The sequence below is a fragment of the Geospiza fortis genome, unplaced genomic scaffold (assembly GCF_000277835.1).
Source record: "Geospiza fortis unplaced genomic scaffold, GeoFor_1.0 scaffold279, whole genome shotgun sequence".
NCBI classification, from domain to species: domain Eukaryota; kingdom Metazoa; phylum Chordata; class Aves; order Passeriformes; family Thraupidae; genus Geospiza; species Geospiza fortis.
Genome location: NW_005054352.1, coordinates 2,462,267 through 2,487,894, shown reverse-complemented (window position 1 = coordinate 2,487,894; position 25,628 = coordinate 2,462,267). Strand labels below are relative to the sequence as shown.

Here is a 25,628-nt window from a genome sequence, read left to right as displayed (position 1 = left end):
ATTGTGGAAGTTCTGTTGATTGTCTTTTGTTTTTCTTGTATCTTCTGTTTTGGACTTGCAGGTGTTGCACTTCTGTAAAAGGCTTATTGTTTACTGATGCTACATAGAATCATGAAGGAAGTAGTTTTGATTAGGTAGAAGTACTTTTAGCATTAGGGAGAGGTATTGTTCATTCTTGTGAACTTGAATCTTTACCCAAACTTGGTCAGACGTTGGGCTTATAATAATCAGAATTTTTTTTTGGTAGTGTAAACAGTAGCAGACAAGAGCTGTTGAAGGAGAAGTCAGTAAATTTATTAATTTCCAACTCTTGTTCTTTTTCAGATCGTCCTTTGAATATTAATCTACATTTATCTCAATATTTCAGAGTTTGTTCATAGCTTGGGTAAATGATGGCTCAGCTCCAGCAAGGAGGTCCAGATGAAAAAGAGAAGACCACTGCATTAAAGGGTATGAGTCTTTTTTGCCTTTTTTTTCCATATATTGACATTTCAGAAATTATTGTTTAGGAAAGGAAAATAATATTATATAGTTATAAGTTAGAGCTTGGGAATTACAGTACTAGAAGAGGCTCTTAGTCCACCTGTGCTGCTGCTTATTGTCTAATAATGTGTCCATTTATCAGTATTTTCATAAGATGGTATAAAGCATAATTATATATGATAAGGAGTAACAGAATAAACTTTTCATTGCTTTTTAAAATGTTCATAATTGTCCTTTTAGAAAGTTGACTGGTTTTTATGTTCTTAGTTTTCAGAAGTTTTGATTTAATTTGCGTGATGCTTTTGTTTTATAGTTATACAACCATATTACAGTTTTTAAAAAGCTCTCGGACTAGAATGCTAAAAGAGAAAAGGCTTTCAGGACATTGATATCCATATTGGTTTTATAAAGTTCCCTTTGTATGTTTTGAAAAATAAACAGATCTAAATGACTTAGGGGTAAAAGTAATTTACATAAATGCATGTTTTAGATAGTGGCATTCAGCTTTGGAAGTACAGGAAGTTGGTTAGACCTACAAATAAACTAATCAAATCTTGATTTAAAGTGTTTGCATCGCTTGTTGTATTCTACATTGTCTTTCAAAGGAGAAAAAAGTAACATAGCTTGCCACTCAAGCGTACATCCTGGATTTCTATCAAAGCATTATTAGAAAGCATTGTATTAGAAAGTGTTCCCTTACATGTGATGATAGATGGCGTTTCTTCAGTTGCAACAGAGTTTTTGTGAAGTATTTGGTGAAAACCTGTGTAGTGCTTTTATAAAACTTTGTGCCAATTCTGTCCAATTAGTATCTTTTGAGGAAGCTGTAGTTCAGCTTTGGAAGTGAACTCCCATTTAATATATGGCACTAATTTGATTATCTTTAAGGATTCGTGTTAATGATGTGATTGAGTGATTTTCCATTTAGCTATAGAAGGTCTCCTGCAGATCACTCAGTTTTCAACTCTGTTGAACTATTTCAAATTGAGTTGGAAAGTCGAAGACCTTAGGTAAGAATGGTAGATCAGATTTGGAAAGAATCACAAAGTTGTAAGACACTTTAGATAATTTTAATTTGAAAAGTTACAGAAGAAGAAAGTGAACGTGTTCAGTGGTTTCAGCTCAGAGCAGGTGCAGTTGTCCTTAGTGACTGATGAAAGCTGTAAATCATGACAAGCTGTACCTATTGTGAGTAAGCATAATATACTCCATATACTATAGTTCTTGATACTCAGGAGATTGATTTTATTTTTTTTGTTGTTGTTGTATAGTAAGTGACACTTCTGTGTAAATACATCTCAAAATAGATCATGGTAAGATGGTATGGAAACTCAAGTGAAATTAAATTCTAGGGACGCAGTGTGACTGGAGTCTCCTCACCAAGGAGAGAAAGATGTGCTAAAGACTTGCTACCTTGATCTTGTCAAAGTACAATGAAAGAAAGGACACATTTTTTAGATCGTGTTGTGGGAGACTTTGACAAAATTCTTTTCTTTTTCCATATCATTTGGTTGAGAACCAAAGGAGCTTCTGCAGAATTTCCAAAGGACAGTGCACAAGAAAACATGTAATTGCTTGCATGAATTGGATTTCAGGGGACTTGCTGTTAAACAGATGTGATGTAAAAGTGAGCTGTGGCTGACAAAGATTTAGAATCATCCAATCAGTGTCTGGTGTTATATAGACATTTAGATGCTGCAGAGATACTGAGAAGCCGTAGTACTTTTTGGAAAGATGTTGTATTTCAGCAACCATACCAGATGGCTTTTGCTCCTCCAGCTTTGCCCAGTGGAAGCACTCAGAAGGAAGAGTTGGTGACAATCATGGATGCTGGAATGAATGTAAAGTGAACTTGAAGAGTTGTAGAAGTGCAGGTCAAGGAACTCTCAAGAATGTTGATGATAATTTTCAGTACATTTTAAACAGTAGAAATTTCAAAGTGTTGAATGGGTCAATCCTAAGCTTAGGTAATGTGTGTAGCCTATTGGCAACAAGACCAAGCAAAAATAGTGGTACAAAATATAAAAATAATTGTTTTAAGTAATACAGAGATGAAAACGTAATTTATACTGGATGGAACTTACAGAAAATTAGTCTTTTAAAATGGTTTTCTTTTTCTTGAGCTACAGTGTTGGATAATAATAAAGGTAAAAAATCCATATACTTAGAACACTTAATGTATTTCCTTGGTAACACACAGTATCTTGATTTGTGAAATAATTATAGTTCAAGTCAGTTTAGCACTCTGGAACAGAATGTTTGTGTGGTCTTCAGAATTGTTTCTTGATTTTTTTTTAAATTAATAATCAGAAAATATGTTAGGCGCATAGCACTGCATTGTGTGGGTGATATGCAATGAAGAGAGATCATTGTACACTATTACCTGTGTATGCAGTAATTGTTTGGTAGTTACAGGTAGATGTAAAGATGTCCCCATAAGTCTGCCTCTGGTTAAATGTAAATCCTTAAATCTGGGGTAAAGAATGTAGATTATGCTAATTTTAGTGTACTTGCGTTGGTGACTGTATGTAGGCTGTACCAGGCCATACAGTCCTAATCTGAAAAGAATGTGTATGCCATGGCTTGCTGTAAAGTGGATGGAAGTTTCTCTACCTTGAGGGCTGTTAAAGGGGGTGGTTGAGCGAAGGATTTAGGCCTAGTATCCTATCCAGTCTGGGTATCAGAGGAGGGGCTGTGGACTGGTGTGGTCACACATCTGGTGAATGCCAGTGAGATGATGTCCTCAGATAATCTGAACTCCTCAAGATGGCAATCAAGATGCTATCAATTATTTGAAACTGAAGCTAGAGAACTTTGTGTTAAAACCGTGATGCATACCTCAGACACTTACTTTCTAACACTGAGGTAATGAATCATTGAAGCAAATCACTGTCTTTGGTGACTTCCCTTTCTCTGGACATTTTTAGATTAACATAGAGATAAATAGGTAGGTAAATAAATAAGTATGTATACAGGCAGTGAAGTCCAGCTTTTGAACCTTGAACAGGATTTCCATAACAGTTTAATAACACTGGGATATTACTGTTTAGTAATACTGGGATATTCTTCTGTCTGTAAGATCTACAAATATCAGCAAATCCTTAGTGTTACAAAGGAAATAAAAGACACAGCGTGCATTATGTATTTTTTTCTTTTCCTTTTTTAGATTTATTGTCTAGAATAGATTTGGATGAACTAATGAAAAAAGATGAGCCACCACTTGAATTTCCTGATACTTTGGAAGGATTTGAGTACATTTTTAATGAAAGTAAGTCATATGTGCTTTGTAAAGACCATATGTAGAATAATGTTGAGCAGTTATCAGAAGTTGAATTATACCTTATAAGTCCCTATTAAAATTTCATACTTTGCTGTTAGGAAATTTTAAACTTTAGTGCTGACAGACTTGTAAATCTGAGACCTGTTTTTTATTTCATACAATTATCACAAAAATCCCTCATTTCATACAATGTTGTGGAGTTGTACTGGGCCTACTTTATGACTTCCTGTTTTCTGCTACAAAAAATGTTGTTGATACAAAAATTCTGGAAGTAATTTCTGTAGCATTTAAAAATCAGAATTAAAGATCAGTCGCTCATTTAAGGAATGTTTTATTTCCTGATTCATTTTTATTTCTACAAAAGAAGTTGTTTTTTAGATAATAATTTGTCCCAGCTATGCCATTAATACCAATAGGAAAACACCTATGTATGTTGATAGAAGAATAAGCAATATGATAGACTGTCTCTTCTGGTATGGAACATAATTTTGCATTGCAGCCAAGTGTATGACAACTGCAAGCAAGTACTTCCAGCTAGCTCAGTCTCTGTGTTAAATGACATAGTATTTATAATTTCCAGTGCATGCATTTTAAAATCCGGGTGAGAAATGAACTTCTGAGCTAAAGTAATACCAGACTGCAGGAAGTGACTCTTTCAAGATTGTTTAAAACCTGTAGAACAAATGGGAATGTTTACAATTTTACTTCTTTGCAGTGCCTGCTCTGTGAACAGAGGAACGTTAGTTTCTAAATCTGCCTGTTTTACATCTTCCACTTTTAAAGGAAAAAAAAGAGCTTTCCTTTAAATGATAGTCATTTATGCAACACTTAGCTTTTTAATACCCTGATGGCTTTCACAGGTAGGTACTTAGAGACTAAAAGTGTCATGAAAGTGATGCTCTTTCTTTGATGGAAGGAGTTCAGCTCTGTCACTTTTCAGCTCCTTATTTTTAGATCTGCACAGTGTCTGTCTTCCTTACTGACTTCAGAGTTAATGGTTCGTATGTGGCTGATAAAAAGGGCTGAAATTTGAATTTTGGGGAATGAATTATGTTACTGAATATTCCATTACTAAACCTCACAGCCTGAGTGATTTCCATAGAATGGAGGAAAACCTATTACATGTGCTAAGGGTCAGAAAAAGCAAAAAAGTCACCATTTTGCTTTTATACATTTAATTCAAATGTTCAGTTGTGTATTTTTATGTCTTAATCATGCTTCTTTTTATAGTGGAAAAGTAAAGAAGTCTTTTGTTAGATTATTTAAATCTGAATAAGGCAGGGGTTCCAGGAAGTCAAAGGAAAAATATAACAGGTATTTGTTACTTGTGGTGAGAGTCAGTTCATGTACTGTTGAATGGCATATTGGAAGAGTATGTATCTGAGAAGAAGCAGCTGAAAGTAAAGTTATTATGAAAAATGTGAGAAGGAGGATGTTTGAACCCAACACAGGGGTAGGAAACTGTGGAGAAATACTTCCGTGGTATCTAGTACATGAGGTAAGGCAGGTCTGGAAAAAAGTTAAATCAGCAGATAAGCATAACTGTTAGATATCAGATAACATAACATAGACATCAGATCTTAAACATTTTATTTAAAACATCAGGAATCAAAGTGTAAAAGTTCTGTAAATACATGAACCAAGTAATTTTTTTCTATCCAAGAGGAAACAATACAGAGGAACCTTTGTTTCAGCTTTCAAAGTTTCCTGGCACATATCACTGATTTTAGTGTTTCACTGATATACTGCAGTTTTCCAATGCTCTGAGATCATAACTTGTAGTTACTCGTGTAGATCATACTTGTAGATACTCATGTAGTATCCAGTTTTGTCTGATAGGCCGAAACACTGTTGGTAAAATATTTGTTCTTGTAGTTGGCTTCCTACTGGTTGCCATTTTATTATTATCATTGTTTTAACACAGTCCATGTCTTCACAAGTGATTGGATTTGCTGTTAACTTTGGTTATAAACAAGGCCATCTACAGGAAATTACAATGAGAGCAAAAGTAGCATGTAGTTTTGCTCTGAACAAACATTCTGCTTTATTCTACTGTTGTAGTCTCAGTGTACCCTAAATCTAGGATTGATTTCATCTTGGAGTTAAGATATTTTCCCTAACTGTGGACACGGTTCTTTTCAGATTAGCTTAGAAAGTTGTTAAGCTTGAAGATAAATCTTTCCCTTACTTCCAGCTTCCAACGCCTTTTGTATTTGCATTTCTTTATAATGCAGTTAGTTTTGAGTTAGAAGATTTGTAGTTACAATTCAATCACCTGCAGATCAAATATTAACTGCTAATGTTTACGTTTCACTGTTAATTCATAGCAGTTGAGTTGTTAATATGTCTTGTGAAGTACTTTGGCATTTGATATCTGTGTGCAATTTCAGTGTCATAATTTCTGTTTAGCTTAATCTAGCAGTATATACAATAAAATGGGAGTGCAATTTTTTATGCTACAGTTGTTTTCTGTTAAAAAGCCTATAACCAGAAATGAGGAGGAACTCGTAATGGCTGGATTTTTAGATGTAGACTTCATTTAAAATTTTCAGCAATTGAGTGTGTCTTACTTTTAATGAAGAAGTATATTAACTGTAATGATTTTGTTTCTTTTACAGAAGGGCAATTAAGACACATTAAAACTGGGGAGCCATTTGTTTTTAATTATCGTGAAGATTTGCATAGATGGAACCAAAAGCGCTATGAAGCCCTTGGAGAGGTACGTAATTTGTGTGTGTGCCTGCATGTATGTATATCTCTGTGTGTAGCATTTAAATATATGCACACATTTAATATATGTGTGTGTATGTAGGTGTGTATGTGGATGTATATGTGGGTATGTATATATGTGTGTGTGTGTTCATGTGCTATGGATTTTGTTCTGTTTCTCTGTAGATGCAATAGTTTTGCATACATTAATAAAGTTTTAGTGAGGTTCCAGTCATTTAATATAAAGTATTTCAGGATTTACTGCATATTAATGCTCTAACAGTAATTTCTATTGTTTGCTATATAGCTTAGGGTGTGATTTAGATTACTGTTTGACTTTAGTGTATCTTCATAATAGAATATCATCTACCTACATAAGTCAGATTACACAGTGCAGTATTTTCTTTAACCTTAGTCACCTCATGGATTAAAAAGCTGTGACGATTTTCTTTTTGGCTGAAGATAAATGCATTGGTTGATTTTCTCATGTTACCAGGAGATACCAGGAACCACTAAATAAAACAGAAATCTGAAAATGAATTGGTTAATTATCTGTTGGTGTATTTGGATGCTACTGATACTTCCTAGGCAGTTCAGCCCCCCATAACTACCTGCTCACTCCTCACTTTGGAATAGGGGAGAGAATCAGAAGGGTAAAAATGAAAAATTCACAGGCTGAGTTACAGTTTAATAGGTAAAATAAAAGCTGTGCGCGCAAGCTGTGCACACAATAAGAAATCAGTTCACTTCTTTACATCATCAGGCAGATACATAGCCATCTGCAGGAAAGCAGGGCTTGTTTGTGCATAATGGTGCCTTAGGAAGAAAAGTGCCTTATCCATACAATCCTGAAATGGGTTGCAGTTGAAAGGGGCCTTAAATGTCATCTAGTTCCAACCCCCTGCCAAAGGCAGGGACAACTTCTACTACATGAGGGTATTTGAAGCCCTGACCTTGAAGGCTGACAGGGATGGGACATCCCCAGCTTCTCTGGGCAGTCTTCCAGTGCCTCAGCACCCTCACGGTCAAGAATGTCTTCCTAACATCTAATCTAAACCTACCCACTTTTGCTAGGTTTGAAGCTATTGCCCTTTGTCCTGTCTCTCCATGTTCTTGTCAGTAGTCCCTCTCCAGCTCTCTTGTAGCCCCTTTACTAGAAGCTACTGTAATGCCTCTCTGGTGATGTCTGTTCTCTGGGATGGGCAGCCCAAACTCACTCAGCCTGTGTTCATGGGAGAGGTGCTCCAGCCCTCTGGGAGTGCTCTGTGCCTGCTTGCTCAGCTTGTGTCAGCCTGGGCTCTCTGCTGGGACTGCCCAGCTGTTTGTCCTGCCAGAGCTTTGTTACCAGGGATTGATGAAGCTTGCTTTTTACCTTGTTCTCCTCATTCTTGCCAAGAGCTGTGGCAGGGAGTAGAAAGTGAGTGGGGCTATTGCAGATGCTTCTCATATCTTTTCACTTTGTATACTTTTCCAAATAAAGGGCTAGTGCTGTATCTTGATACACATTTCTTCTGAGAGAAAATACTGTTGCATGGTCTGTGTGTATGGATGTTTTTGTGTGTCTGCATTGTTCAAATATCCCCATTTTCCAAAATAAGCGAGTTGGGCAAGATGTGACTCTAAAGATCAGCATGGGCTTCCTGTGTCACCACACTTTCCTATGCATATTTGGAAATGCACGGCAGATTTCACGTTCTGTGCATCTGAAAAGTGTGTGTATTTCAACCCACAGTAGTGTGAAAAGCTTTTTGTGATTTTTTGGTGCACTTGGTCTGGCACCAGGGATCTGTTATCTCTGATCTGTGTTGTACATTTTGCCTTAGTTATAGTCATTCTACATGTTCCACTTTGAGTGATCTTTGAAAGTGCACTTTGTTTATATTGGTAGGTAAAGGACAAGGAAGGCTTAAGGTCAGATATCTGACAGGGAATTGTTCTAAGTTGTCTACTTTGCATTTTTAGAGAAAAAAACCCTTAATTTGTCTTTCAGTCTTTTTCTACTAGGTGCTCAGTACCACATAATTGTTCCAACAAGCCACAAATTTATAGATGCTCCATTGTCTGGTTTTGATGTAGTTATTTGGGAACACAGAAGATGCTGTTCCTTGGCATTTATTCACATAAATAAAATCTTGATTTGTGCCATAAATTAGTGGGTCAGTGATGCAAACGTTGAATAATACTGGAGTGGTATATCACCCTCTGATAAGCTCTTTTGTAGTCTAAGGTGAAGGTGTGTTTAGCAAACTGTGGTAGCTTAAGAAGCAGTCACTCAAATGATTTGTAAAGTGATGTAGTAAAATCTGGCCTTAGGCCTTTGCTTTGAAACATCATCCTTTGGTTGTAGGAGTTCTTTAATGTGCATTAGGGTCCAGTTATGTGGCTTGCCATCCAGTGAGATGATGAAGTACATAAAATTGTATCCCTGAACAAAATTGTTTTACGTGTTCAGTGTTTCCATTGTTAGCTCAGTCATTGCATGCTGGCTTTCTAATTTTTAAAGGATATGTACATCCTTCAAAAGAAAACTTTTTTACTGTGCGTATACATACATATATATGTATATGTATGTATGCATGTATGTTGTGGAGTGTTTTTAATGTGGTTTATTGATTTTAAGAAGTGAGTGTACTCCCTGGCCTTATAATACCAGCATCATTCTCTTTTCTGGAGCATTAATAAATTTCAGTTTGGTTATCCATGGGGTTTTTTTGCTGATAAAAGTCATGGATACACGGTCTGTGATATTCTGCCATTTTTCTGACTGTGTGGAAATTTGTTCTTCAAAAACCAAAATGGTTTGCCTACATCTCCTCTCCTTACATCTTTTTATTCTTCATTCACTGATCAGTTATTTCAGGCACACAGTTTTTTTGTGCAGCCTTTTGATATGTTTTGTTAATAGACAATTTAGTGAACTGTTAATAATTTTGTGATTCTGGTTCAGTCGTTGCTATTGCGATGCTGTTGTGGCATTGAATTTTGTAGAGAGCCTCTCCATTTGCTTTTTAAAAATTAAAATGGCAGCAGAAGTGCATAGAACATAGTGTTGCAGCTGCTTCGAACTGATGATTAATCTTTGTGGCAAGTTTGAAGTATGATTGAGAAAAATTTTGTGACTACAGTTTAGTTATTGCAGGCTTTTGTTGACTTTCTACTGTCATACTCATGTAGTATCCAGACTATCCCTAGCATCAGAAGGTGGATATTGTCTGTTGCTTTGCATGTGTCTTACAGCCTAAAGGCAGTTATAATTTGTTGATTACTTGGAGGCCATTGAACACTGGCATTAATATTTTTGGAAGTGCCTTCACTGATGAACAGACTTGTACCTGAACTGACAGTTTGCTTCTCTACCAATGTCTTGGAAAATTCAAAGAGGATTTGTAAATATGTAGATTATAATGTGGACCATGACATAAATATCTCTGCTGTGATCCTATTGAAGTTAATGCCATGTCTTGTAACTGCAGCCCTTCTGACCTGCAAAAGGACCTACCTGTCTGTAGGCAGGTAGCAAAAGAATTGAGATGGTTTTTTGCAGTCACCATAGTATGTGACAGTATACATAAATACATTTTGTATTTATGTAGAACATATACGTAAAACAAAGAAATGGAACACTTAGATCAGAAATTCCTGGTGTCATGTATGATAAGATACAGTTAATTTCATGTCATCAGAGAATTCTTATTCCACTAAATAAACTGTTTTAAAGTATGTTCACAAGTGTTAGATCCAGCTCATCACAAAGTAGATTGCCATCAAGGTTAACATTTGACTAGTGTGTGTAGGATAAGTATGTAAAATTATGACCTTGACAACCCGTAATTCAGATGGCTAAGAGTAAAATTAGATTTTTATTTCCAGATCTCCTTTAAGTTAAAGAACAGCTTGGTCTCAACATGATTTAAAAAATAAGCATTCACCTGCTACTAATTTCCTCCTTGGTTGCAAAGATTATTATTTGTTTTGATGACTGAGAGGCTATTTACATAGCACAAATGAAAGCATAGAGCAGCAGAAGAGGACATGTAAGTTAATGAAGAAGGAAGCATTAAGTAGTCTGCATTTGAAAGGGTAGCTTCTTGCATGAATAACCCAAAATCTGATGATAGGCTGCACGTGCACCTGATAGTACTTAAGGTCCAATCTTGCAGCCAAAGCTCATGTGAATAAACTCAATAGGTCTGATCTTATGAATAAGGGCTTCAGGATCAAGTTTCAAATAAAATGTGCAGATTATTAGTAGAAATCCTTACACTCTTAGTTTCAGTTTCTTTGCAATTTATCATTGAACATTCCAGATTTTCTCTGGCTAGCGACACTTTAATATAATATAAAGTACATGCTTCACACTATGGATCGAGCAAAATTGCTTGCATACTCGACTTCTTATAATGTATTTGCTGTTAGTTATTTAGTATTTAGAAAAACTTACTGAATCAACAAAATAAATTTATAGTGATGTAATGTATTGTTGGATTCATGAACATTTGCCTTTGTGGAATGCCTGCTTGGCTTGGCCTGTTGAAGAGGTTTTGCTCTTCAGAGATGAGATACCAAATACTTAACAGGTGTCTGTGAATTGAATTTTTTCAGTGTCTTGTATTACAGCCAAATAAGGATGAACTTCCATGGAGGTAGCAAAAAGATTTACTAAAACTCCTGTTTCAGAGGGAAAGTGAAAACATCTAATTCAAATATCCCCCCGTCCTTATTTCTGAAAGTGGTTAATTTCTGGTTTGTGTGATCTCCTCTGATAGTGCTGTTTCTCTGCAAGTTATGCCCCATTTTGGTGGTTTAGGAGTGGTATTCTTCAGTTCAGTGGTTCCACTGAGGCACTGTGTGCTGCTTCCTTCCTTCCCCCTCCCTCTCTTCCCCCGTGATAGGATGGAGAGCACTGGGGGCAGAAAAAGTAAATATGATGGGTTGACATAAGAACAATTTGCTGGAAAAAGCAGTGAGATAAGAAAATTAGCAGAAACAGCAAAAATATTAATAGCAAAGAGTGTACGAAAGCAAAAGAGTGATTTCCATGCAAAAGGCTCACCGTAGAGGTCTGATCCATGCAGCCAGGCTCCCTTGCTCCAAAAGTGAGCCCTTCCCTGTTTGTGGGAGGTACAGAATAATCTCGGAGTCCTAGTGATGCCCCTGCTCTGGCTGCTGTGCAAATGAACCCTGTCCTGACCAGAATCAGGGCCCCCAACTACTATTGAACATTGCAGAAGGCTTTTTGCTTTGGCAAAATTTTACAGTGGAGTCAATGTCACAAAAAATATTTACAATTGCACCTCTCCTTGAGGTACACATCACATTTCCCCATCCATCTGTATTACCCATGAAATGCACTCAGGTCCTTCAATAAAAACAATCCTGCTGATGGGTTTGCCTTTGTTGGAGGCCGACTAATCCAAACTGGCACCCCTAACAGATTACTCATATGCACAATGGAACTCTGTCCCTTCTGTGGTATGTGGGGGTTTTGATTGGGCAGGGCCAGCTAGATTGGAGCCTGTAGTGTTAACTAACCAGGTAGTCTTCAAATAAATGTAGATCCCAGTGTTTGAAGTTTCCACCACCCATTGCTTTCAATGTGGTTTTAATAGTTCTTTGTATCATTCAACTTTCCCAGAGGCTGGTGCATGACAGGGAACATGATACCCACTCAATACTGTGCTCTCTGGCCATGAGGTCTATGAGGCTATTTTTGGAACCAGTCCCATTGTACTGATGCCTTTTCCTGGTCTTAAAAAATTGAGAGCCAGACACACTTGATGGATAAAGGGTTTTTACCTCGGTATTTTAATAAGAATGCTGTGGTGCACCATTTCATCAAGGTGGGGTGTGCTGCAAAGCACACATGCTATAGGATAGCACGTACGATTTATAAACCTTACAAATTAGCATACCTAACAAATATGCCCCAATGGAAGGCCTGGATGAATGGCATGATATTCCCCCATTCTAGGAATTCCCCCCTGCATGGGCCAAATTTCTAGTTTACAGGATATGTTCTAGAGAAGACCTTAGTTTCCCAAGATAGTGTAGGGTTTTCCAGCCTCCTCCTATGAGGCCTCTAGGATGTTTGGTCTCCTGGCCTAACAAAATACTAGGGCTATGTTAAGTTATCAGACATAAGGAATTACAAGTATGTGTGCTAAAAATATTGAGGATATATGAAAGTTATATAAGAGGTGTATAAAAGAAAAGGCAAAAAATCATCTTCACATCAGTACAACTCCATTTTTTCTGGGGTGCCATGTTGCCACAGGACTTGCTTTCTGAGGCCCAAGCTGGTGTTCCAGGCAGTGTTGAGAGGCACAGGGTTAGGGTGAGGGCAATGTAGTTAATTAACCTGCCAAACCTTCTGCTATTGTATTTTGACCATTATCCACCACACCACAGGGGCTGTACCTGCTTGGTGTGCTTGATCACAGTGCATGTTACACAGTTATGGATCACCTGGGAAATAGTGTCCGTTGTTAAGTCCACCCCATAGTTAAGCCACGATCCCATCTGTATTGTTACATCTCTTCCCTGCTGGCCTGAGGCATCATGGGCCCACCAACCAGCAATAATTCACCCTTATGCTGCCAGTCCAGATCCACCTGAGGCAGTTTAATCTTGGCTGCCCAATCCACCTGTCCATTGTTGTGATGCTCTTGAGTAGCCCAGCTCCTGTGTGCATGTATTGCATACATGAAATACTTTTACAGCCAGCTTCTCTACCCGAGTAGTGATGTCTTGCCACAGCTCTTCAGCCCAGATGGGTTTACCTCTGTCCTGCCAGTTGATCTTTTTCCATTGGTCCAGCCACCCCTGCAGGGCATTTACTGCCATCCACAAGTCAGTGCAGAGGTGCAGCACTGGCCATTTCTCTCATTCAGCAATATCTAAAGCTAGCTGGATGGCTTTCAGCTCTGCGACCCGACTTGATGCACCTTGTTCCTCCATAGTTTCTGTGACTCACCATGCACAGCTGCTTTCTGTTTTCAGTGTAGCCCAGCCATACAACAGGAGCCATCAGTGAAGAGATCATATTCCTTTTGATTTTCTGGTAGCTGATTATATGATGGGGCCTCATCAGCATGTGTAACTTCCTCCTCCTCTTCTTCTGATGATAATCACATCTTTTCCTTCAGGCTGACTCATGATGAATTCCAAGATCCCTGGGCACTGACATTTGCTGTTTAAGCTTTCTGTGCGATCAGAGTTATCCAATTTACTCCACATAGTATTGGTGGCATGTTGTGTGGACAGGACTTTGCCTTTGAACATCCAGCCCAGCGCTGGCAGTCAGGGTGCCAGGAGGAGCTGTGCTTCAGTGCCCATCACTTCTGAAGCAGCTCAAGGCCCATGATAAGCTGCCAGGATCTTTTTCAGTTGTAATGTAGTGGGCCTCAGATCCTTTGTATACCCAACTCCAGAACCCCAGGGTTTATCCTCCTCATCTCTGGTACTTTTCCAGAGATTCCATGGAGGACCATTCTCCCTAACTGTAGTGTAGACCATGTTTTTCAACATCCTCTCCTCTTCTGACTGCCTCCAGAGCTACTGCATGAAAAATTTCCTGTTTGATTTGTTCGAAAGCTTGCCATTCAGGATACCACCTAAAATCATCCTTCCTCCAGATCACATGCTAGAGAGGACTCACAATCCGACTGTAATCTGCAATATGCATCCTCCAAAAACCCACAGCATCTAAGAAAGCCTGTGTTTCCCTTCTTGATGGTTGGTAGAGACATAGCTGCTACTTGCTAGACCATGTCCATTGGAATCCAATGGTGTCCATCTTGCCATTTTACTCCCAAAAAAAAAAATTTCCTGGACAGGTCCCTTGACCGTGTTTTTCTTCACAGCAAAAACAACCTTTAGTAGGATTTTGTTCTCCCCTTTCTCACAGACTTTCTCTGCTATGTTCCCCAGCAATGTGGTGATGTCATCAATGTGAGTGTTCTGGAGCCTCACTGTTTTCCAGTGCAGTCTGGGTCAGTCCAAGGCAAATAGTGGGCCCGGGTTTCCAACCCTTGCACATCCAGTTCCAGGTGTACTTTATGCCCTTCTAGACGGCAACAAGCTGTGGCCTGCACTCATGGCTAAACGTATGGAGAAAAACACATTTGCGATGTCAGTGGTGGCACCATTTTGCTGTCCTGGACTCCAGCTCATACTGAAGTTCCAGCACGCCTGGCACAGCACCACTCAGGGATGGTGTGACTTCATCCAGATGATGATAGCTCACTGTCAGTCTCCACTCTCCACTGCACTTACACACTGGCCGTATGGGATTACTAAAGGGTGAGTGAGCCTTGCTGGCCCCTCCCTGGTTCTCCAGAACCCATCTCATGGCTGGGGTTCACAGAGTCCTGGCTGACGTGGTGCTATCAGTGGTGCACTCCTTTGGTGGTGATTGGTACCTGCTGTTCTTCAACCCTCAGCAGTCCCACAGTAGAAGGGTCCATTGAGAGACCAGGCAAAGTATTCAGCTATCTGACTTCCTCTGTCTCCACAGCAGCTCTCCCAAAAGCCTACCAATGGCCTTTTGGGGTCCTTGAAATACCCTCTATTACAACCTGCCCTTGAAGGTGAGGGTAATGCAGGTTCTTGCTAATAGACCCTCTTGGGACAGAATTGAGTGAAATGACAGAGTCATCAGTGTTTATAAGTATATATAAGTAAGTTTATTTTAGAACAGTTTTGTTGTAATGAAAAGCAGAAATGTAGCTGATTTAGTTATTATTGTCTTGGTTTAAGATAATTTAAGAGGGACACTCTAAAATAAGATACCTCCTCTTAATTTAAGCAATAAGGGGAAATTAATATGAGTAGTAATATGAGTAATGAGGTGTAAGTGAAAAAATATAACAGCTTATTGAAGAAATTGAATAGTGACAGGCAAAAAAAGTAACAACTGTTTTTTGTTTTGTTTTGTTTTTTTAAAATATAGAATAACAGCGGTAGTATTATGATTTACATTAAAATGTTTACTAGGGAGCTGGACCTGATCCCTTGGCAGCCATGGTACTGTAACCAGAGAGTCCCCTCCCGATGGCACAGCGATGATGTGAGGTGGTATAGAATAAAGTCTGGGTCCCAGCCATGCCCCCTCCAGGCTACTGCAAAAATTTACCCTGTCCTTGCCAGACCGGGACACCCATCTACTAGTGAATATTGCAGAAGGTTTTTTGCTTTATCAAAATTTTGATGTGGAGTCAATGTCACAAAAAACATTCATGGTTGCAGTGGTTGGACAAAAATATAAAGGTAGGCAGAAGAGAGGGATTAGCCAGGATCTTTAAAATATGTGAAGATGTGATCTCATTTCTTACAACACAGAGAAGAATCAATGTGGAACAGAGAATCTTGAGCGTACCAGCTGAAGGAAGAGCCTAAATGAGACTTACCACTTTATGGACAGCAAAGGCAGTTATAAATGCAATACTTTAGGAATCCATGCCCTATGTGTTATAGGGGTTTTTTTCATACTAGTTTGATTATTTTCAGTTTTTGCTAGGTAAGTGTGAAATAGAAAAATGGCAAAGAAGGCTTTAAACAAATCAGGTAAAGCAACTAAAATTGGGGCATGATACTGAATTTCTCTCTAATATTAGTTCCTAAGCTCTAAGTTTCTAGAAAGTTCCAGTCTTTTCCCATTTTTGAATCAATGTTTCTGATAATAGAGAAAGTTAGTGGAGGCAGCTGAAAAAAATCTAAATTAAATATGTGTACAGTCTTTGCAATTTTATGAAGATGTGAGCTTTTAACAGTTCGTTAATTTTCAGCATTTCTTTTTTCTGAGCTAAGTAAACGGACAGCTAGGATTCAGGACTACTCAACAGTACCTACAGAAATTTAAATATGAATCTTCATTACATGCAGTATATTCATTTGCATATGCTAAATCAGCTTTCAAAATCTGGTGTTTGTGAAGACTTTTTAGTGGCATGATTATGTCAGATGTGCTTCAGTGAACTCTTCTAGTTTGCAGGCAGCAATTGGCAGTATGTTGGTTCATCAGAGTAACATGACAGTTCTCGAAAGGTTCAGAGATTGTTTTATAATTATTGTTAGCATGATTTTTGAAAGAAATGATGAGCATCTCATAAACCCAGATGGGAGTTTGTTACGTTGTTGATAAATGTGTTTTACATTTTTAAATTGATAAACAGTGAAAAGCAGAAAAGATACAATAAGGCAGATGGTTGTTTATAAAGCACTTGTAAGTTGCTGCAATTCAAAGAATGGTACTAATTGTTAAAAAGAAGACAAAAATTGGAATAGGGGGAGTGTTTCAATGAGTTCATCATGAGCTTTTTAAAAATAAAACCTTCAGCAGCTTTAGTTCAATTAGAACCATTCTTGCCATTCTGGGTTTACATGTAAAAGTTTAGTCTCTCAGTTCTTAACTTTTGTACCAGCCATTTTCATGTAGCTGAAATTAAAGGTACAGCTAATCTACCTGTATGTATCCATTTCTTTCTTTTTATTTTTTGTGGTTTGGAAAAAACACAAAATTTATTGCTCAGCAGAATGAAGTTGAATTATCATTTGACTTATTAATTGTTTCCATTAAAAAGAATGAGCAAACTCCAAAATCAAGCAGACATTTTACAAGAAGGAAATAAAATGGTAGCTAGTTGACTTGTTTTTTGTTCAAGGAGTGGTGAAAAAAATGTTTTTTGACAACTATGTGACCAAAATAAATATATATTTTGGTAGTGCTTAGGCAGAACACAAGTCAGTATGCGTGATGAAGCAAGTTGGTGCACCTTTCTCTTGTGAATGTTTAGGTCGACTTTCCATTAGTGATCTTAAAAGTCTCCATGAAAGATGAAGTATTTTCCTGCTTTTTCTGCATGGGTTTTTTGAAAAACAGATATGTAGATTTATTGCCTTGATCAAGCATCTCTTCTAAAATATGTTTATTTTCAATTGCAGAACTCCAGAAAACCTTGTTCTTTCCCAGGATTTTCTTCTTTTGCATGATAAAGACTTCTATGCTTTCTGTATTTTCAACAAGATACCTATACATTTCATTTCTCTGGGGTTATTTTTTTAACACTTAGCAGAGCACTGATACTGTCAGTAAAGCTGTATCAGTTGTGTCAGTCTTTAATAGAAATAATTTGTTGAGTTGCAAAGTTATATCAGCCTGGTCAGCTAAAAAAATGCAGAGTGCCTTCAAGCAGGAACATCCTAACTGTTACAATAGCTACAGGTCTATCTGCCTGCTCTAGTGGTGGAGCTTCTGGGTGTAAAGGAGATCCTAGATGAAACTCACTCTGGTGAAGTGCTAGAGGTAACCATGGTAGATGGAGCTAGACTTACAGTATGACTGTGAAGCTGACTTCTAGGGGAGAAAATGTTGCTGGTTTTCAAGTTTTGTAAGGTGGTCATATGTAATGTTTCACTAAGTTTTGTGAAGTTTGTATGAAAACTTTAGAAGAAGCACCACAAATCCTCTGTAGCTGTTACCTTAACCTCTGGGAAGGATGCTGAATGTCAAGACTGTACAGTCAGAATGTGACATAGACCAAGAGAAGAAAGAACAATTGTTCTAATGTCTTGCTCTGTAGTTAAATCCAAAAGAATTAATTGCTCTAGGGAATGTTGGTCTACTTTTATGCCACTTCAGGATAATATTTAAACTCTCTGAAATGTTTGAAAGCTCTTGATATGCAACTGTATTCTTTCCATTTTTGGTACCAAACAGCTGTGCTTTCTAAATGCTGTCGGGTTTTGACCTTAGCTTTAATTATGGGAAAAGTAGTTTCAAGCTCCTGCTCTTGAGTGAAGTAGAAGACCATTTAAGAAGGCCTTACAACTGCATGTCTCAACACCTAGCTCCAAAACTCTACAGGGAGTTTGTAGGTTTGGTCAGGACTGGTGTTCTTATGTAGCTTTCAGTATGTGTTCTTTAGAATAGTGATTTCTAACGTGAGGGTAAGCACACAAGAGAGAGCAACTAGGAAAGCAAACGCAGGACTACTTAGCATGTCTTTACTAGAAAAATGTGTGAAGGTCTGCACACTTCAGGTTCAAAAATACTTAGGTCTTTAAGAAATCAGAATAAGCTCATCCTTCAGTGAGAGTTTGTTTCATTTACGGTGTATCTGCTTTAAATATCAAAGCTATGCCTTTTTAGGTGCTCCTGTTGGTATGGATCCTGCCACCTATTCCCAAATTCCTCTGTTATTTAGTTCAGTGGGACAAACCTGGTTGTGTGTACAGACTAGGGAACAAGAGGCTGGGAAGCAGTGCTGTGGAGAGGGACTTGGGGTTTTTTGTTAGTGCAATGCTGCATATCAGTAAACAATGTGCTCTGGCAGCTGGGGGCATCAGGCCCATCAGTGCCACCAAGTCAGAGGAGGGGATTGTCCTGCTCTGCTCTGCTCTGGGGTGTCTCACCTTGAGTATTGTGTGCAGTTTTGGGCACCATAATATCAAAAAGATATTAAGCTGTTAGCAATCTGAAGGAGGGCCATGAGGATGGTGAAGAATCTGGAGGGGAAGCCTTATGAGAAGTGGCTGAGATCACTTGCTTTGTTTGGCCTGGAGGAGACTGAGGGAAGACCTTGTCATGTCCTCAGCATCCTCACAGGGGGAAGCAGAAGGGCAAGAACTGACCTCTTCATTCTTGTGTACCAGTGATAGGACACAAGGTAACAACATGAAGCTGGGTTTAGGAAGGCACAGGTTAAAGATAAGGAAAAATTTCTTCGCCCAGAGGCCATTGGACACTGAAACAGGGAAGTGACACTTCTCAGGGAAGTGGTCACATCACTTAGGCTGTCCGTGTTCAGGAAGCATTTGGACTACACTTTTGGGGACGTGGTGTGAATCTTTGGGCTGTCCAGTGCAGGAACAGGAGCTGGACTCAATGATCCTCATGAACCCCTTCTAACTCAGCTTATTCTGTAATTCTATGAAAGTTTCAGTTTCCAAGTTCATATTGCCTTCCACCAACTGATTTTTCAAGACATGCGTCATGATGCACTTCAAAAGGTATTACCTGATAGTACGTATACCATTACTCAATTCTACTGTGTTTCGCAAAAGTGCATGTTAAGAGGGTTGCGTGCCTTGAAATCAGTTTATAGTAGTAGGGAAGGAAACAGCTTGTTTGATAACTCGCAGTTGTCAGCCAGGAACAGAGCCCTTGTTTGTCCTGAATTTCGATCTACTGTTAAGTTTACAGTGTCACATCACTTCTTTTTGAAGTGTTTTGGGAATGTCAGAGACCATTGGATGCTACTTTGCTAGGACTACATAAGGATTAAACATGAAATAAAAGGTCTGATAAATTCTTGCAGATATCAGCATAGTTCAGTGCTCTTGGTTGCAGTGGTCTAGTATGCAATAAATACTTCCATATGTATATGGTTGTAGGTAAATAAAATTCAAATAATTTTCACAGCAGGTAAGTTGAATTCACCTTCTGGAAGTTACCAATTTGCATACTGAGTTGCAAGTCAGGTTTTATCAGTTCTCCATCAGTAAGCTAAAGCTGCAAATTAATAAAGTATATCTTTATAATATATTTCAAATTAATAAAGTAAATCTTCCTTTGTACATATACTGTATGACTGAGTAATTTCAAAGTAAATCTGTAATATGATATTCACTTACCTTTCTGTAAGACAAATCTGATGTCAGTTCACAGTCAGCCTAAGAATTAAAATATATTTTTTATTTTCTTCAGCTGTCTTTTAGAAAGTTACACTCTTTGGTGAAGTGGTCTTCTAGTTTCAGTTTCTTGGGCTTACCTTTCCATCTTCACAGGAAACCAAATGAGGATGTTGTTAGTTAGTCTAGAAAGTGGAACTTATTTGGTTGCCATATAAAATGAACTGCTAGTAATTTTTGACATAAAAATAGCCTGTAACCCTAGAGTTAATATAGGTGAAAAGAACACAAATTAAGTAAATCATAAGGTGACTAGGAGTGGAAAGTGAACATTTTTAGTGCCATTTAATATTTTGTTGGAAATATGGCTACATTTTTGTTGGAAAAAAGGCTACATTCAGTAACACATAACATCCTTAGATCATAGCAACTTATTTTTGGGATGCTTTGCAATATTCAGGAGTGCAGATGCTCTTGATCCTGCATTGCAAGTCATAATTTTAAGAATACCGTGTTGGGAAAATATTTCTAAGCAGCAAAAATAGCAGAAGAAGCCATACTTCTACTTAGCAAAACCAAGATTGTTTGGCTGACTATTAAAAAGAGCGTTCAGTCGAGCAAGGGATGATCTCCAGGCAATTTGCAGGCAATTTAGAAGAGGCTTTAGGGACAAATGGGCATAGCATGTCAGTGAGGGTGTGGCACAGCAATTTCTGGGCAGTTCTCCTGAGCAGGGGTAGCACAAGGGGTGCAGACAGGCTCTGGGTGATGGGTTGTGTCTTTTGGTTGGTTGTGGGATGGTTTTTTTTCCAAGCAATTTTTTACAAATGGTCAAAAGCCTGCTGCTGCTGCCAGCAAAACTGCTAAGCCCAAAGAGAACCCACCAAGAAGGACACAGCTGTCCAGATCCCTGGCTGCAGGGAGCCTGGGGCAGTACCAGAGGACAGCGCAAAAGGCACCTGTGCGTGGTGTGAGCTGGTGAATGATCTGCTCTGTCGGGTAGCAGAGCTTAAGCAAGAGGTAGAAAGGCTAAGGAGTATTAGGGAGAGCAAAAAGAGAAATCGACTGGTAGAGTTACAGCCTTGCAACCTGAGAGAAGCTTGGCAGGAGCCAGAGGAGCCCCGTCCCTCTTACTATCAGGCAGAAGGAGGAGACCTAGCGGGCTGGGGCAATGGAAATGGGTATCTACTCAGAGAGGTAGTAAAATTCCCTCCTGACCCCCATCATTTTCCCAGGTGCCCTTATAGAATAGGTACAAGGCCCTGGGTCCAGAGACTCAGGCAGATGATGGTAAACAAAAAAATCTGGAGAGTCTCCCAGGTGCACTTTGTCTGTCAGATGGATCACAATGTTATAAATGATCAAATCGTGAACCAAACTTGTAAGAAAATTTAGCAAAGATTTATTAATTTGTCTGTGAGACCAAAGCTCGGTCGTCGAAATCACCACAGCCAATGGTCAGCGTCGAGCCCGGGATCGGCGCTGGGTGAACACGGATCTGACCTCCAAATGTCAGAGTCTCCTCCAGTTCAGGAATGCTGCCTCGCGCAGCGAGGTTTTGTACAGTTTATTCTGCCCAAGGCAGAGATGACAGAATGTTCTTTGTGTCTCTTCACGTGCATCGCCGTGGCTTTACATGTGCAGAGGTAGACAAAGACTCAGTCCAGGTGTCTCGATGTTGTCAGTCGACTCCAGGGAAGCCACGTATTCACATGTATCAGGGTGGTGCCATCGATTATCTTGGTAGATGTAATCATCAAGGCGATAATCACTCTTAGGTGGGCCTGGCGATAATCACTCTTAGGTGGGCCCGGTGACCCGGGGAAGCCAGCGATTATCGACCTGGAAACTTCCATTCTTACGTTAAAACCCAATGTTTATCTCCTGTCCAGGAACTAGATGTATATGAATAAGACACTACTCCCAAGCAGGATGGTCAAAAGACATAGTTTGGATTTTACAATATTTTATACATTAATAGCATGAATTATCTCTACCATATACTATAACAACCTCAGGAAATTAAGAATAGAAGAAGGGTAGTGTGGAAAGTTCACCTTCTGAGGGGAACAGAGGGCTCTCTATGTCACCCAGACCCATTCCACAGGGAAGTCTGCTGCTTTCCTGGGGCCCAGGTATGGGATATCAGCAGGAGATTCCCTGAACTAGTTCATCCCTCTGATTATTACCCACTGCTGCTCAGCCAGGTTGGCAGTGATGAGGCCGACAAGAAGGGTACCAGGTCATTTCAAAGGACATCAGGGCTCTGGATTGATTGGTTGGTGGGGCAGGAGCACAGGTATGGTTCTGCTCAGTTCCTTCAGGAGCAGGGATGAATGATAAAAGGAATAGGAAAACCCCCACTATCACTGAATGGCTGCCTAAGGGCTGGTGCCATCAGAGGAATTTTGGTTTTTCTACCATGGGGAATTTTTACAGCACCAGGCCTGCTTGAGTCAGATGGGCTCCATCTGTTCAACAAGGGCAAAAGGATTCTAGCCCATGAGTTGGCAGGGCTGATTGAGAACGCTTTAAACTAGGTTTGAAGGAGGAAGGGGATGAAACCAGGCACTCCAGAGGTGAGTCCAAGGGTGGTGAAATCAGCAGCACAGCTGAAGTGCATGTACACTGATGCACATGCAATGTGGGTTACAAACAAGGGGCTGGAAGCCGTGGCACAGCAGGAAAGTGATGACAGAGTCACTATCACAGAAATGTGGTGGGATGACTTGCAGGACTGGAGCACTGCAGTGGATGGCTACAAGCTCTTCACAAGAGACAGGAGAGGGGGAAGAGGTGGAGGGGCAGCTGTGTACACTAGGGAGCCTCTGGACACCACGGAACTTGAGATTAATGACAGTAAGATCAAGTGCCATGGGTAAGAATCAGAGAAAGGCCAACAAGGCTGACATCCTGGTGGGAGTCTCCTACAGACCACCCAACCAGCATGAAGAGATGGATGAATTATTGTATAAGCAGCTGGAGGATGTTTCAAGATTGCCAGCCCTTGTTCTTGTAGGACATTTAACCTGCCAGGTATCTGCTGGGAGCTCAACACAGTGGAAAAGAGGCAGTCTAGAGGTTCTTGGAGTGTACAGAGGAGAGCTTCTTGTCACAGATGGTGAGTGAGCCTGCCAGGGGTGGGGCTCTGCTAGACCTGATGTTTGCAAACAGAGAGGAGCTGATGGGAGATGTGGGGGTCATCTTGAATGCAGCAACCACAAAATTATAAAGTTTTCAGTGTCCTTGGTGAGGTAAGGAGGGGCCTCCACAAAATTTCTACCCTGTATTTCCAGAGGCCACGCTTTGTCCTATTAATGGGATTGACTCAGAAAGTTCCCTGAGAAGCAGTCCTTAAAAACAAAGTGGTCCAGGGAGGTGGACATCAAGAAATAAATCTTACAGGTGCAGGAGCAGGCCATCCCTATGTGCTGAAAGAGAAGCCAGTGGGGAAGAAGAGTGGCCTGGCTGAGCAGGGAGTTTTCACGGGAACTCAGAAGGAAAAAAAAGAAGGTTGAAAAAGGAGTGGGCAACTCGGGAAGTATTAAAGGATGTTGTTAGGTCGTGCAGAAAGAAAATTAGAGAGGCAGAAGCATCATTAGAAGTTAATGTGGCCGCTTCTGTAAAGAATAATAAGTGTTTTAGAAACATTTTAATTAAAAAAGGATGAAGGAAAAAAACTCCATTCTTTATGGAATGCTAGGGGATGAAAATAGTCACCAAAGATGAGGAAAAGGCTGGTGTGTTTCACACTTTAGTTTCAGTGTTCAACAGTAAAACTGGTTATCCTCAGGACAACCAACCTCCTGAGCTGGTAGACAGGGACAGGGAGCAGAGTAGATGTGCTGTAATCCAGGAGGAGGTAGATAGTGACCAGCTGTACTACACAGATGTTCACAGGTCTGTGGGAGCATATGGATGCCTAAAGATTTTTAGCATCAGCAGAAGTCCTGTGAGGAGCTTCTGAAGGAGCTGGGGTTGTTTAGGCTGGAGAAGAGGGGTCCTTTTCAGTTAAAAGTAAGTAAATCCTGTTTATTTTGACTCACTAGTATTCTGGAGCACAGAGGCAAAATGGGGAAGACATCTTGCTATGAAAAGAAGGTGTTATTTAGAGTTCTGCTCTGGATTTACATAAAATTAATCCTTCAGTCCATCTGTGAGTATTTATCAGGCTGTTTTTGCTGAGCAATGAAAGGTGGCAGAATTAGATGATGCATGACACATCACTGGTTTTTTTGTCCATGACTACAAAAGCTGGTGTGCTTTAACTATGTTACTATGTTAATCTGGTATGTTAGTTGGTTTTGGCATGGATTTTTAAGCTTTTGAAACTGTAGCACTGCCTCACCACCTTAACAACTTTTTTTTTTCCCCATAATAGTTGGAATAATCAGAACTGCTCTTTCTTCCAGATCCCTTTTCATAACTGATCTCTACTATGAAATTTAGAGATAAGATAGTTGTAGCTATGCAGATAGGATTGGAATATTGGATTGTATTCATAATCTTCATTTAAATTTGTTCTGCTGTTAAACTTTAGAGCTTTTTTTAGTTTCCTGTTTTCTTTTGCAATCTTTTAATCATTATCTTTCTTGTCTCACCTTGGGTAAGGGGGTCTTGCTTTCTGCTGATGTTTAATTGCTTGTAGTGCAGATGATTGAATTATCTGCTTAGTATTGATACATATATATGCATATAAATGTATATTTTTTTAAAACTGAGAATTTCCATAAGATGGACTTAATAATTAAGCTATTTCTAAAGCCAAATAATTGTCAAGTGGTTTCTAAAATTAAAGATGCTTCTCTTAAAAAGGAAAAAAAAAAGGAAGACAAAACATAAACCAACAGGTGTCAGCAAAGACCATGTAACGAAACATTGGGTCAAATCAGATCAACAGTATATGCTGCACTCATGACAAATCCTTGTTGTCTTTCATTTAATTCTCTTGAAAGACCTTGAGATCTTAGTTGTGATCAGTCAGCTCAAAATACAGAATATCACAACTGTATATGAAGGTTGAATTGAATGGCTTTCAGTAGAAAACACAAGAAACCACATAGAGATAATGTCAATTCCATCTTACTGAATTGTTCTGCCACATTATAATCCAAGTGAGGTCTTTGTGGATTTTTAAAATACCATTGGTTTTGTTTCTCTCTCTCTAATTTTTTTTTCCTTTTTTAGCCTACAGTGAACTGGGGTTTTAGAAAGTCCATTCAACTTTTAGGGTCTTTTGTTCTAGAATGGTGATGGTGAGGGGTTTTTTGTTGTTGGTTTTTTTTTTGGTTGTTGTTGGTTTTTTTTTTTTTGTTTTTTTTTTTTTTTTTTTTTTTTTTTTTTTTTTTTTTTTTTTTTGTTTTTGTTTTTGTTTTTGTTTTTTGTTTTGTTTTGGTTTTTTTTTTTGGTTTTGTTTGTTTGTTTGTCCCAGTTCTTAGGTAAGTCTATCAAAGAGCAGTATGTCAAAAAGTTCATTGCATCTCTCATTAGGCTGTATTGGCAGGGGTGTTCCCACCACGGCCGGCAA

General features: G+C 39.1%; 1 protein-coding gene across 2 annotated transcripts in view; it reads left to right on the top strand.

Annotated features, from left to right (window-relative positions):
* The window catches only part of FAM172A (family with sequence similarity 172 member A), a 245,456-nt gene that overhangs the window by 10,044 nt on the left and 209,784 nt on the right, over nt 1-25,628 (top strand). The window contains exons 2-4 of one of the 2 annotated variants that reach the window (XM_005423415.2): nt 325-450; nt 3,650-3,751; nt 6,382-6,482. In XM_005423415.2, the coding sequence (XP_005423472.1) occupies nt 390-450; nt 3,650-3,751; nt 6,382-6,482 (264 nt within the window). In that variant the 5' untranslated portion in view covers nt 325-389. The remainder of the gene's footprint in view (nt 1-324; nt 451-3,649; nt 3,752-6,381; nt 6,483-25,628) is intronic. The other variant, XM_031058939.1, reaches the window with a different exon arrangement.